The sequence below is a fragment of the Osmerus eperlanus genome, chromosome 20 (assembly GCF_963692335.1).
Source record: "Osmerus eperlanus chromosome 20, fOsmEpe2.1, whole genome shotgun sequence".
NCBI classification, from domain to species: Eukaryota; Metazoa; Chordata; class Actinopteri; order Osmeriformes; family Osmeridae; genus Osmerus; species Osmerus eperlanus.
The window spans coordinates 11,855,911-11,868,551 of record NC_085037.1 but is presented as its reverse complement, the minus strand read 5'-3'; the positions used below and the strand labels follow the sequence as shown (position 1 = coordinate 11,868,551).

The 12,641-nt window shown below is 44.7% G+C and overlaps 2 protein-coding genes across 2 annotated transcripts in view; one reads left to right on the top strand and one right to left on the bottom strand.

Annotated features, from left to right (window-relative positions):
- The first annotated feature begins 1,440 nt into the window (after window positions 1–1,440).
- Window positions 1,441–6,520, top strand: klhl38a (kelch-like family member 38a). Its single transcript, XM_062445947.1, has 4 exons — window positions 1,441–1,642; window positions 2,961–4,317; window positions 4,437–4,542; window positions 4,648–6,520. Exons 2-4 carry the CDS (start codon window positions 2,962–2,964, stop codon window positions 4,935–4,937), a joined length of 1,752 nt encoding a protein of 583 aa, XP_062301931.1. The 5' UTR covers window positions 1,441–1,642; window position 2,961; the 3' UTR covers window positions 4,938–6,520.
- A 2,354-nt stretch (window positions 6,521–8,874) lies between these two features.
- The window catches only part of spire1a (spire-type actin nucleation factor 1a), a 30,462-nt gene continuing 26,695 nt past the window's right edge, over window positions 8,875–12,641 (bottom strand). Inside the window, exons 15-19 of the mRNA XM_062486965.1 lie at window positions 12,353–12,490; window positions 11,729–11,799; window positions 11,590–11,617; window positions 11,078–11,232; window positions 8,875–10,966 (exon numbers count right to left, since the gene is read on the bottom strand). Of these exons, the coding sequence (XP_062342949.1) occupies window positions 10,708–10,966; window positions 11,078–11,232; window positions 11,590–11,617; window positions 11,729–11,799; window positions 12,353–12,490 (651 nt within the window). The 3' untranslated portion in view covers window positions 8,875–10,707. The remainder of the gene's footprint in view (window positions 10,967–11,077; window positions 11,233–11,589; window positions 11,618–11,728; window positions 11,800–12,352; window positions 12,491–12,641) is intronic.

Here is a 12,641-nt window from a genome sequence, read left to right as displayed (position 1 = left end):
TGGGAGAGGGATATACGTTCTCAAGTGCCGTACAATCATACTTCTTAAAGCTGAAAACAAATATCCCTTGCAATATTTTAATGCAATTGAATTGTATTACATTTTTGTAGTGTGAGCTTAAAAGTGTACAAGTATATAACGTGTAATGTGAATTTGGCCAAATCCACAGGTTCGGTCGTAGAGAAGCTGTTGTGCGTACACGCAACCTACCAGTAAATTAGGCTGTCACTTGGTAACCATAATAAACAGTATAGAGTTACACTTCAACAGTTGACCAAACCAAAACTGTATGCCCAGACGAATGACGAGGCCTAACCAGCAGACGTCTTACTCATGTAAGACATGTCTTGCTGTGTTATTCAATCTATCCCGCTGCATCTCTGATTCCATCATATGCAGTTAAACAAACACGGTAACTCATCTCATCTCCTCCGGAAAAGAGAGCGCTAAAGGACGGGTGCGTTGCCAGATCAGTAGTCTGCAGTCTGGAGTTATGTTGGAAGATATAGCAGAACTTTTTGTCAGATTACTGTTATTGGAAATAGCCACAAACACTGTACGTTCTAAAGACACCCTTCTAAGCACGTGTGAGGTGAGGAAATGTATTGCTGTAAATACAGTATAACTACCTCTAAGAGATTATGTTTGTACGGTAGGTTCCTTGGTCTTTCTCTTAATTACATGCCTTTGTGGGTGCATCAGTCATTTCAAGTAATTAATCAACATTAATAATTATAATTATTATATTAATCGGCCCCAGAACTAGCCCACTCCAGGTTCACTGGCGAAGCCCCAAAGGCCTCAGAGAGCACTCTCTCTCTCCCTCTCTCCCTCTCTCCCTCTCTCCCTCTCTCCCTCTCTCCCTCTCTCTCTCTCTCTCTCTCTCTCTCTCTCTCTCTCTCTCTCTCTCTCTCTCTCTCCCTCTCTCTCCCTCTCTCCCTCTCTCTCTCCCTCTCTCACTCTCTCCCTCCCTCCCTCCCTCACCTACCACCACCTCTCCAGCCCCTCCACAGGCCCACCTCGAGGCAAACCGAGGCAACTGGTTCTGGAGGCTTCAGCTGTTGCCCTGCCTCAGGACGGGCCATCAGCGCCAGCCTATATTTACCCACTTCCTGGATTGCACAAACTGACAAACTGAGGCAGGGTGGCAACTGGGGGGCAGGGCAGAGGCGGGTGGAGGAGGTGTGTTGGGGGGGTAAGGGTCGGGGGCAGCGGCAGAATCAAACGCCTCCCTGGGTGGGCTTTCAGGGGCTGATCCAGGACCCCATAGTCTTCCTGCCATAGTAAACATAGAGCTGTGATGGATCTGTGCTGAAGCGTTTGCCCTGGAAGTTCGCTATCAAACAGGGGGGGGGGGGTGTCACATGAGAACCCGGGACAGGAGGAGTGTGTCCCGGAAGCTATTATTAGCAGCAGGAATGTACACAGTGGCCTCATGGCAAACGCTGAACTGCAGACCTCATAGTACCTTTCTCTCTCCACACACTGCGCAGTCCCTCGCATGTCATCTCATTAGCTTCGTGAAAGTTTAGTCTCACTGGCTTTTTGCGCAATGTTTTGGCTTTTCGGGGTTCTCTGAGTGTTTCCTGATTCCAGACAGACTTGTGGGAGATTGTGGATGTCATCACTTCACAGTTAAGAGGTAAGAAGACCCATACAAACCTTTGGTAGTTATGAGTTATCAGTCGTAAGTAATTGTTAACTTTAGTCATAACTAGTCTTTGATTTAGTTCTACTGAGTTTATTATGGCATTGTTGGGTTTAGTGAAGGTTACTAAATTGGTCAAAGACAGTGTGTTATGCTCCTCTTTGGTGGGGTCTAGATGCGTTGATCCAGCCCTACCTCATGCCCGTAACCACATTTCTAAGGGTCCTTGTAGTACCAGCTATGTACAGCACCCAGTGATGGGTTTGTCTCAGCGCCAAGAAGAAATGCATCTTCATGGCTGTCATTAATTACCGTAATCATCATAAACATTTCAAATGGAATGGAATTTTCGATTGTCAAATTTAATCGGACTCGATAAAAACATTGAAAGCTACCAGCATGTATCCAAGATTCATAAAAAAAGGTCAAATGCCGAACAACGTGCAAAAAAAATTGATGTTTTATTCATGTATTCTAGAACAGTCCCTAACAAGGCTGGATGAATTTCAGGCTGTGTTCCACAAAGTCTGGGGAATACCACCACTGGTGGGGTGTCACTCATGAGCAACAGCAGTTAATAATAAAGAATAATGATTATGTGCCAAATATAGCTCTGGCTGGGTGGGCCCCATGTTTACCAGTAGCTGTCTCGGGGGTGATTAGAAGACTTAGTGTTGATAATAGCCCTATGAAATGCCCCTGGTCTAAGTGCCAGGGCTGTCAAGGGCAAACCCACTGAGAGGGGGGGAAAAAGACAGAGAGAGAAACAGCTGGGACTGTGACACATCAACTCCGATAAAGTCAGCCGTGATGAGGACTGAGATTGAGATGTGGCTTAGTCCTATATGGAATGCATTAAGATGATTTAGGAGACAGAGTGGAAATAGAAAGCTGTGTCGGCAGCCGTAACAATTCCCATGAAAAGAGTTGTAGTTTAATTGGGAAAGGTTTGCCATTGTGACTCTTCTGTGGCTAGGACAGGAAGGGACTACAATTTCATTTATTTTAGGGCAAAGGTGAAATTCGGGTCATGTAGAAACAAGTTGGCTGCGCTCCCCTTTGACTGAAATGCGTTGCTCCTGGATTCCTTTCTTTCCTTACTTCCTTCCTTTGGATGTGGAAGAATATAGGCCAGAGAGATTTTACGAAGAGATTTTGAGCTCAGTTGATCTAAAACATCTGCAGGATTTCATAAAGTATTACAACGTTGTTCCTGTGAATTTAATATGTTCACCGTCTTAACAACCCTCACATGAATCCTTTCTCTGTTTGCTTCTCGCTCTGTTCTCCTTCGATCCGATAACACATATAGAATGGCCTGCACATCGCATGAGGTCTTCCCGTTTAAAGACCCGGAGCTGTCGAGCCTCCTGCTCTCCCAGCTGAACGTCCTCCGTCTGGAGAGGATCCTCACGGATGTTCTTCTGTGCAGCGAGCACCAGGAGATCCCCTGCCACCGAAACGTCTTGGTCTCCAGCAGTCCCTACTTCCGGGCCATGTTCTGCAGCAACTTCCTGGAGAGCAGCCAGACCCGCGTCGACCTGAAGGGCGTTTCCCCCGACGTGCTGAGCGGCATCGTGGATTACATCTACACGGGCGCCATCACCATCACCATGGAGCTCGTGCTGCCGCTGATGCAGGCGGCGTCCATGCTGCATTACGGACGTCTCTTCGAGGCCTGCTCGGCGTTCCTCCAGGAGCAGCTGAGCCCGGAGAACTGCCTGAGCATGGTACGTCTGTCTGAGATCCTTCACTGCGCCAGCCTGAAGGAGAAGGCCAAGGAGATGGCGGTGCGGAGTTTCTCGGACGTGGCGGCTTCGGAAGACTTCTGCGAGCTATCCCTGCCCGAGCTCATGTGCTACCTCGAGGACGACCGACTGTGCGCCGAGGAGGAGCAGGTCTTCGAGACTCTCTTGGCCTGGATCCACCATGACCCGTTCTCGCGGCGAGGCGCCATCCACGACCTCTTCAAGAAGGTGCGCCTGCGCCACATCCACCCAACCTACCTGTTCCAGTTCATCGCCAACGACCCTCTCGTGCAGTCCTCCACCCTTTGCACCGAGATCATCGACTCGGTCCGGCGCCTCATGCTCTCCGTCAGCGCCAAGTGCGGCCGCGAGCTCAAGCCGCTGTGGACCACGCCACGCCGCTACACCTGCCGGGAGACTCTGGTGGTGGTCGGCGGGCGCAAAAACAACGAGCAGACGTCTCGCGAGGCCCTGCTCTACGACGAACGGACCCAGCGGTGGCAGTGGTTGGCCAAGCTGCCGTTGCGACTCTACAAGGCGGCATACGTCTGCATCCACAGCATCCTCTACGTGGTCGGAGGGCTCAGCCTCAGCATGGCGTCCGGAGACAGCTCCGTCAGTTCCACCGTCTACACCCTCTCCCTGAAGACCAACCAATGGCGGACGGCCGAGCCCATGTTGGAGCCTCGCTACGCCCACCAGAGTGTCTCCTACTTGCACTTTATCTTCGTTCTAGGAGGCATTGGGCCGGACAAACAGATCTCCAACTCAGTGGAGAGGTACAACAGCATGTTTAACCAATGGGAGGCCATGGCGCCCTTACCCACGGCAGTACTCCACCCGGCTGTGGCAGCTAACGACCAGAGGATCTACGTGTTTGGAGGAGAGGACGCCATGCAGAATCCTGTCCGACTGATACAGGTTAGAGAAGTTTCGTGGATGTGTTTTGTGTGTTTTCGGTGTCTACAGTACGTTATGGGCCGATGGGTAATCTATAAGCTTTGATGGCAGCTGATATAATGTGGGTTTCCTTTGCTCAGGTGTATCACATCTCTCGTAACTTGTGGTCCCGACTGGAGACCAGGACGGTAAAGAATGTGTGTGCACCTGCTGCTGTCATCGAAGACAAGATCTACATCATAGGAGGTGAGTCTAGATGGTGATCCTTGTTTTTCATGCTGTATGTATTAAACCTTAAGTTATTGAGCTTCAGTTTCATTGTTTTTGGTGGATTTTGTTTTTTCTTTTCAGGGTACACTCGACGAATGATAGCCTATGACACCAAAGCCAACAAGTTTGTGAAATGTGAGAACCTGAAGGAGCGAAGAATGCACCACAGCGCCACGGTTATCAACAACAAGATCTACGTGACAGGTGGACGTTTCCTCAACAGTCAAGACGTCATTGAGGACTCTGACTGCTTTGAGTGTTACGACCCAAAGACAGATCTTTGGACCTCGAGGGGGACACTTCCCTACAAGCTGTTCGACCACGGCTCCCTACCCTTGGTTTGTGTCTCAAATAGGCCAAATCCACCCTGACCCCTAACTCCTCCTAGGGGCCCCTGCCCATTTATAACACAACCCCACCTACAAACCCCTCAACCCTGACCCCCATGCCAAAGTTATTGGCCTCCCCCAAGCCAGGACGGCAAACCATCTCAAATTGGCGGCGTTCCGTCACGGCTCAGTGATGTCTTTGGTGGTATGTTAGGTTGCAAAGCTAGCAGGCATGCTAGGCTAACTGGCATGCTAGGGCTACAAGGCATGGTAGGCTAGCTAGCATCTGCAGTGTTCTAAATCAAAGAAGACCTCAGGTGGCGAACAGAGGTGTCACACTAGCCTTGGGAGTAAACTATGGACCCCACAAAGAACAGGCAAAGGACACCAAAGACTTACGCAACGCACAGCTGTTCAGACTCAAGCTTGATCCAAAACTATCCACAAGCAGATGGCTGTATTCCTTAGTCAACCTTACAATTATGGATCAATGCCCTGTAATTATTTAGAGGCCTACTGTTGTTGAATTGTACGATTTTTCCCTTGTTCCAATTACCACAAACAGGCTGAGACTTTCAGCCATGTCAATAGCCACTTTATATAGAAATTACATTCCTCCTAAACCCTGATAAAACGTCTAACAATTTACTGAAAAATGGTCAACACTTGGATATGTTTACCCCAAGTCCTGAGAGAAATTTAAAAAATGTGTTGTGTGCAATATTGTTCTTTTCTTGTAGGTGTCTTGACTATTTATTTAAATTAAATAACATTACCAATACATTGCAATCAGCTGAGAAATGCATGGTGTGCCTGTGTTTTCATTAAGAGGTGTTTTGTAATGGGTAGGCCTAAACATTTAAAAGAAAATATATTTTGAGACCTCTTATATTCTGTGGGGCTCAACTTGCAAAACAATTACAAAACCAAAATAAGTAACCTGTATTGCAAACATGCTCTTTCTTTTTGTGTTATCATATCACCAACTTAGAACTCCTGTAGTGAACATGATACAGCTGTTTTTTCAAAGCTGTAAGGCCACTCAATGTTCTACAGTTGCCATATGCTGCTATAGGTGTACTACTTTACATAAAGTATGGCTTCCATATACAGTATTTTAGAAAAATACTTCAAGGTTAAGGCAGCTCATTTGATCTGTTAACAGTAGACTGTTCACAATTCAAAAATTCTTAAAAACACCCATTTTAAAATGGACTTCCCTTACCTTTAGGGAGAATAATAAATATAGGAAACATGCATCTGTGGAGAACGTTAGTAAAATACACCTTTTACCGCCATGTTGAGACTACAAATAACTATTTTACTGACATAATTAATGCTACACTCTTTAACTAATACTACACCTGTTGCACAGTCACTTGTCACTTACAACCGTTGTCACGGGAACCACAAGTTGTGTGGTGAGTAACTTCCTTCTGTTTCACATCTCCATTTAGCATATCGGTTTACGTCTACTGCAGCTAGCCAACCCGAAACGTTATATGTTTATCTTTATTTACTAAACGTGTTAAATTGTTCATATTTATTATTCTTTGTGTTTTATAAAAGAATGAAGTCTTATTTCTATGTGGCTATTATTAAAGAGCATTTTTTGCAAAATGAAACCTTTTCTTCATTGTGTCCTTGGACAGTTCAGCATTAAACCTTGCAATCTGTGCCATGATGAGTAGGCTAAAAGAGTTTCACATTGAGGATTGTCTTTGTAGGTCTCTAAAGCAGGTTAAGTCACATTCTGCGTATAGTTTGACCGCTGTCAACACACAGGTCACGGACATATCCGGTTACAAAACCACAAAGGTCAATTTGTCAGTGAATCTGCAGTTTCCGATCTGTTGCACAACATTAAAGACCACGAAACATTGGAAACAAAGTTAAATTATATTACACAGGGGGATTCGGTTTTCGTTTTGCGCTTTCTGAGAAATTTGTTTTCTATAAAGGATCAACCACTTCACACAGTCGTTGTGCATTTAGCTGTGTGACATGGTATATTTCTTCTATGAAGTGTTTGGCCACATGCTTCACAACACTGGTTTCCATTGCCCCCATGAGAAATGTTCTGGTGAATGGTAACCCTAGAAGCTCCACCCTTTTCTTGTATTTGAATCACCAGCGTAGCAACCAAGGGCTAAAGATTGAACCATTAACATATTTTCCAGTCATTTGTCTCCCACCCCAAACTGCTGGTGTTTGGTATGTCTACGCACGTCCTACACATGCCCTGTTAGTGAACGGAATTAACCAAGTCGACTGACATCAGTCACCTGTTTCTCCTTTGGTTCTGTTAGCCTGTACAGTATTACCTCCGTTGACAAGAACACGCTATCAAATTTTTATTGAGGTATTGCTAAATGCACAGCCTCTTTACTGACGTGTGTCTGTCCACCATGGAACCCTGTGGGTCACCCTGAGGGGAGGCAGAACCAGGCTATTTTGGGCCTTGTCTGTTCTAACCCCCGGGTGTAGCATTACGGTGATGATAGCTCACACACACGCACACACACACACACCTAAACACATACTCTAAAGCCTCAATAATAGAAACTCCATTCCCAAACGACCCTTCTAATGAGGGTCGGCCATGGATCCATAAATACAAGGGTTATCATTAGAAGAGCTTTCTGGTAGGGATGCATTTGGATATTATCATACCAATTAGCATTACCACATCATGTGATGATTATTGGATATTTTTGATCATTTGTGTACTTTAATAGCATGGTTTACTCTGTTGATTTACCATGATTTGAAGATACCTCAATACATTTCTAGCATTGACTGTCAATTACTGTATATGTGCTGTCAAAAGTTTTTTGTTGTTGTTGTGGTGCGCTGAAATCTAAACACATTAAATTAGATTTTAGTTTACGCAAACAAGAATGCCACCGCTGCGATCTTCAAATCACTTTGTTTTGTTCAGGGGGGTCTGGTTTGTTATGAAAGAACCCAGTGCCCCCCTGTAATTCCAGCCTTGTGTAAGTGTGTCAGACAGGGGGATTACAGAGGGTTTACACCTGTATAACTGGCCCAACTCTGGGTCATTAGGATCCGACAGGTGCTGAAAGCCTGTCACTCTAGGAACTGGACCTGGTTAACCAGTGTTTTGTTTTTCTCCCATGTGACATGTTCTGGTTAGGGTGTTTTCTCAAGTTCTAGTTTAGTGACAAGCCTACAATCACTTTACTGAGACTAAAATACTTTTTGTCTAAATGTTTTGGGCACTACATTTCAGTAAACATCTTGTATGCCAACTTAATACTCACCTGAGTAGCATCGGTTTGAATCTGACCTGCCCTGGTTTGATCTTCTGTCCTGTAGAATCAGAATCAGAAGTGTTAAATCACCAAGTGGTCCCAAACAAGGAATTTACTTTGGTGGGCAGGTCCATACAGTGAACATTTAAACATAATGAACAAAATAAAAATGTAGAAAATGTACAACAAAATAAAATACTAGGGATATATAATATAAAATACGATAAAATAATATAGAAAAATAAAAAATAGGTGTCCACTACAGTCCTCATCTGGGATGTTTTAAATAATAAGCTTGTAAGTTGAAAAGCCAATTACAACAGGAGGGTTGCTCTCCAGAGTTTGAGTTGGAAAGCCTATCAAACTTCCCAGCACTTAACACATGGCGCCATCTGGTGGAAGAAATCATTTGATACAAGTCCAGGAATTACCAGCAGGTGGCGCTGCCTGCATATGAGAATCTCACAGTATTGAGAACAGACTATTATCAAGTGTGTTTCTCAATGTCTAGTTGGTCGACTTTTCCATGGTCATTTTTTGGGGGTAAATCTGGTACATGAGTCTAACATGAGATGCATTAAATACTTCAAAGGGTAGACTGTTTCTACACAGACACTGAAGTTCTATATTTGTCTAACAATTTTATTTTATTATTTGAAAAATAACAGATGTACCATCAATGGAATAATGAAAAATCGTTTGAAAGAATTGGATCATTTTATTGTCATTCGTTCATTAAAAAAAAATTACATGGATAGAATTCACACCATTCCTGCCTTACTGGTATCAAAACAAACAAGGTCAGACAAAATATAAAATATGACATCATGATCTTCAAACTGGAAAATTTTGTTCTGGTCAATGTGGACATTGTTCATAGTACCACGGGAATCACCAAGCAATCAACTGATTAGAAAATAAAACTGTCTAAGGTTGTGTGTGTTTTTATACTAGTAAGTAAGGAAGTGTGCAAGCACAGTGTCTGTGCATCAGTCAAAATATTTGTCTGAAAGACACAGTAAAAAAAAAAAAAAAAAATCAGAGGCAATAACACTCTGAAAAACACACAATACCCTGTTACCTACATTCAAATCAGTGTGGTGTGTTTTAATCTAAACCCGTCTCCAGAATGTGTTCACACAATCAACCCTTGTCCGAGAGGAACCCTAGAAATTTTCACTGTGAAACAAACAAATACATGAAGACATTTACTTAATTAAGACAGGAACTTGACAAACAATTTGATCACTCCAGAAACTTATTCCAGATATATAGCTGAGTCAATAACTTAATACTAAGACATAATAAAATAATTTTGAAGAATATCAATAATAGAAACGATGACAATATTAGAATACACAATAAATAATAACAATAATTATAATTATAATAATGACATTGACTTGAGTATTAGAAATAATTCTCTATTTTTGAAGGATTTGGATGTACAGCATTTACAAGGACACAGTCAACAGCCGCTGTGCGCTAGCTAAGAATAGGGCAAAACCTTCCAGTTCAGTTTCCAGCTCCATCACTATTTACAATGTACAACTAGTCAACATAATTACAGATCATTCAGAAGGAGGAATGTAAATGTAATGTAAGGAGGAGCGCTTTTTGGCACCAGGCACATTATTTAAAATACATCATACACACAAGTGGCTAAAACCCACATGAACTCATCCCAGACTTGCACTTCCCAACACACATCTTCAGTTGATCGACGACCTGTAATCAAATCTCCAATTTGCAAAACAAGTTGTGTTATATTTATCATGCCACTTATTAAAGGGTAGGAAAAGAGTGTTGGGGAATGGTAGAGAATCCAGAACCGTGTCAGACCTAACTGACGGATCAACAGTGCATCTGTCAGATAGACGATCGGCTAGTTCTTCCTGAGGGCTAGGGCGTAAACAGGACCTGGGTATTTATTTACATCCAAGATCTGGCAAGGGATCCTTCGCTCAACTATTTACACACAGTAGACTTCCTTCCATGTGACTATTACAAATATACATTCTCTGGTTGGATTCTTCTCCATGACCACAGCAGCTATGCGTGAAACCTACTCACCCCCCAGATAGCTAGAGCCATTCAAATACGTCAGATAAAAATAGATACAAATGGAATATAGTTGTACCTCCATACTGAACTGGGGGAGGAATGTCTTTTACTGGGCACTTTTTAGAAAGGTTTGGTATTTAGAACCTGCCAAAGACGACCACCATTTTGAATATCATCAAAGAAACCAAGTCAGTCAGCTGCAAAGGAGATGCAGTTGAGTGGACCACTGACCAGCTTTTCCAAACTGGATTCTTGGGAATTACTTTGGAATACTCTAGTTACTGGCACCGTCGGTCAGAACAACCGTTACATATCCTACCATCATCGCTCAGAGGACGTTCTCTTACAGACTTGACCTGATAGCCCCTCACGTTCCATCTACAAAAGCCACCACTTCACATACAGTGTTTTAAAGAGGTTTAAGGAGATGTTTCCCCCCCCCCGGAGTAGTGTCTACCATCCACGCGAAGGTTTCACACTTCGTTGATGGTCCTCTCAGAGGGCCGGTAGTCCCTGGCGTTGGCGGAGGACACGTAGAAGGACTGGGTCTTGCGGTTGAGGCGTGCCCGCTTGGTGGCCACGGTCAGGCTGCGCTTGCTGGAGGAGATGATCTCCGAGATGAACTTCTTGCAGTCCACGCACACCTCCATGGTGCACCAGTCCTCCGTAAGCTCCTTGGGGAGTTCTGCCAGGTCCCGTGAGCCGGTATCGCTGCTGTTGTGTTTGGACAGCCTGGGGGTTAGGGGGAGGGATCAGATAGAAATGTTCAATGTTATGTCCTTATATACATCCATCCTTGAACACTGTAGACCAAAGGTGGTGAGGAGATGAGAGACAACATACTTGCGCCGCAGGCTGTTCCGGTGGTGTCCGGATACGGAGGAAGGAGTATCCGGCTGAGCCGAAGCCGCAGTGGTGCCGGCCTCCTCCTTGGCGGGGGTGCTGGGGCCGAGGGAGTAGATGGGCAGGTTGGCGTAGGGCTTGGAAGGCAGCCGCATCTGGAACGACAGCGGAGGATGTGATTGGATGCGTCGGATGAATCTAGAGACCGGTTCTGGGGGTGTGGGAATGGCTTTGCAGGCTAGGAAGCACTCATGTATGAGTTGTGTTGAGTGAAAGGGAAGAGTTAGGAAAGGGAGGGAGTCAGGTGGCTGAGCGGTTAGGGAATCGGGCTAGTAATGTGAAGGTTGCCAGTTCGATTCCCGGCTGTGCAAAATGAGGTTGTGTCCTTGGGCAAGGCACTTCACCCTACTTGCTTCGGGGGGAATGTCCCTGTACTTACTGTAAGTCACTCTGGATAAGAGCGCCTGCTAAATGACTAAATGTAAATGTAAGAAAGGAAGAATTCCTCGTACCTTTTTACAGCATTGAGAGCAAACCGGCCTAAAGGGAAAACAGAAATCTCTCATCATCTCAGAATCGAATATCCTTAATTCGAATACAGATTAACGCAACACTGAATTGAACATAATCTCAACTGTGATGGGCTTTTACCTTTTGCAGAATTGGCAGGTGTAGGACCAGGTGAAGAGGGAAAACCTCTTGGTGCGACAGGAGAAGCAAAGCTGAGGAGTGGGAAGTGTCGTCATGTTAGCAACCACATCCTCCTTTCTTAGTGGGAACAGATTGTCAAACCAAGTCGATGACATTTGTCTTGATTTCAATCTCAAGAAAGATTTGCTAAACTAAATGGAAAATGTGGGGTCAGGGATCGATTTGTGATTTAGTGAGTGAATGTGTGCATGAGTGTGTGTGTGCATGAGTGTGTGTGTGCATGAGTGTGTGTGTGTGTGTGTGTGGACAGACTATATTCCCGACAACTCTGCAGAGCCCAACCCTCATCTTCACACTATTCTTATAAATGTCAAAGTTTCTAAATTACCCATGTCACGTAACTGACTCTTAGTTTTCAATAATTTTTATTTTTAATTTGTTTTGTCTCAATCTGTGTTCTTCTGTCTGTAACTGTGTTTTTATGTTGCTGCCTGTCTTGGTCAGGTCTCCCTTGAAAAATAGATTTTTAATCTCAATGGGACTCTCAAAATACAAAATAAAAATGGTGGTGAAGCCTCCAGAGATCCGGATGTAGCTATGGAGGCTCGGAGGTGGCGTTCTCACCTTTCCTTTCTTCAGGGCGTTGTAGACATCCTTGTACTGTTGAAACTTCTCCAGCTCTGCTTTCACCAGCACCTGTCTGATGTGCATCACCTCCTCCACGGTGAGGGTCAGGCACTCGACAGGATAGCAGAACTCCTCCTGTGAAACACACACACACATTTATTAAACCCGCCCTGATGCATGTGCGCGTGTGCGAGACCAACTTCCCGATCCCACCGTTGAGATGATTGAAAAAGACGGTTGCCATGGAGATGGTTGACCAATGCAGCGTGCGTAGAGTGCATCCCAC

Coding starts and splice junctions, on each gene's coding strand:
- klhl38a (XM_062445947.1), top strand. CDS start 2,962: ATGGCCTGCACATCGCATGAGGTCTTCCCGTTTAAAGACCCGGAGCTG. Junction 4,318..4,436: donor ATCCTGTCCGACTGATACAG/GTTAGAGAAGTT, acceptor TCCTTTGCTCAG/GTGTATCACATCTCTCGTAA. Junction 4,543..4,647: donor CAAGATCTACATCATAGGAG/GTGAGTCTAGAT, acceptor TTTTCTTTTCAG/GGTACACTCGACGAATGATA.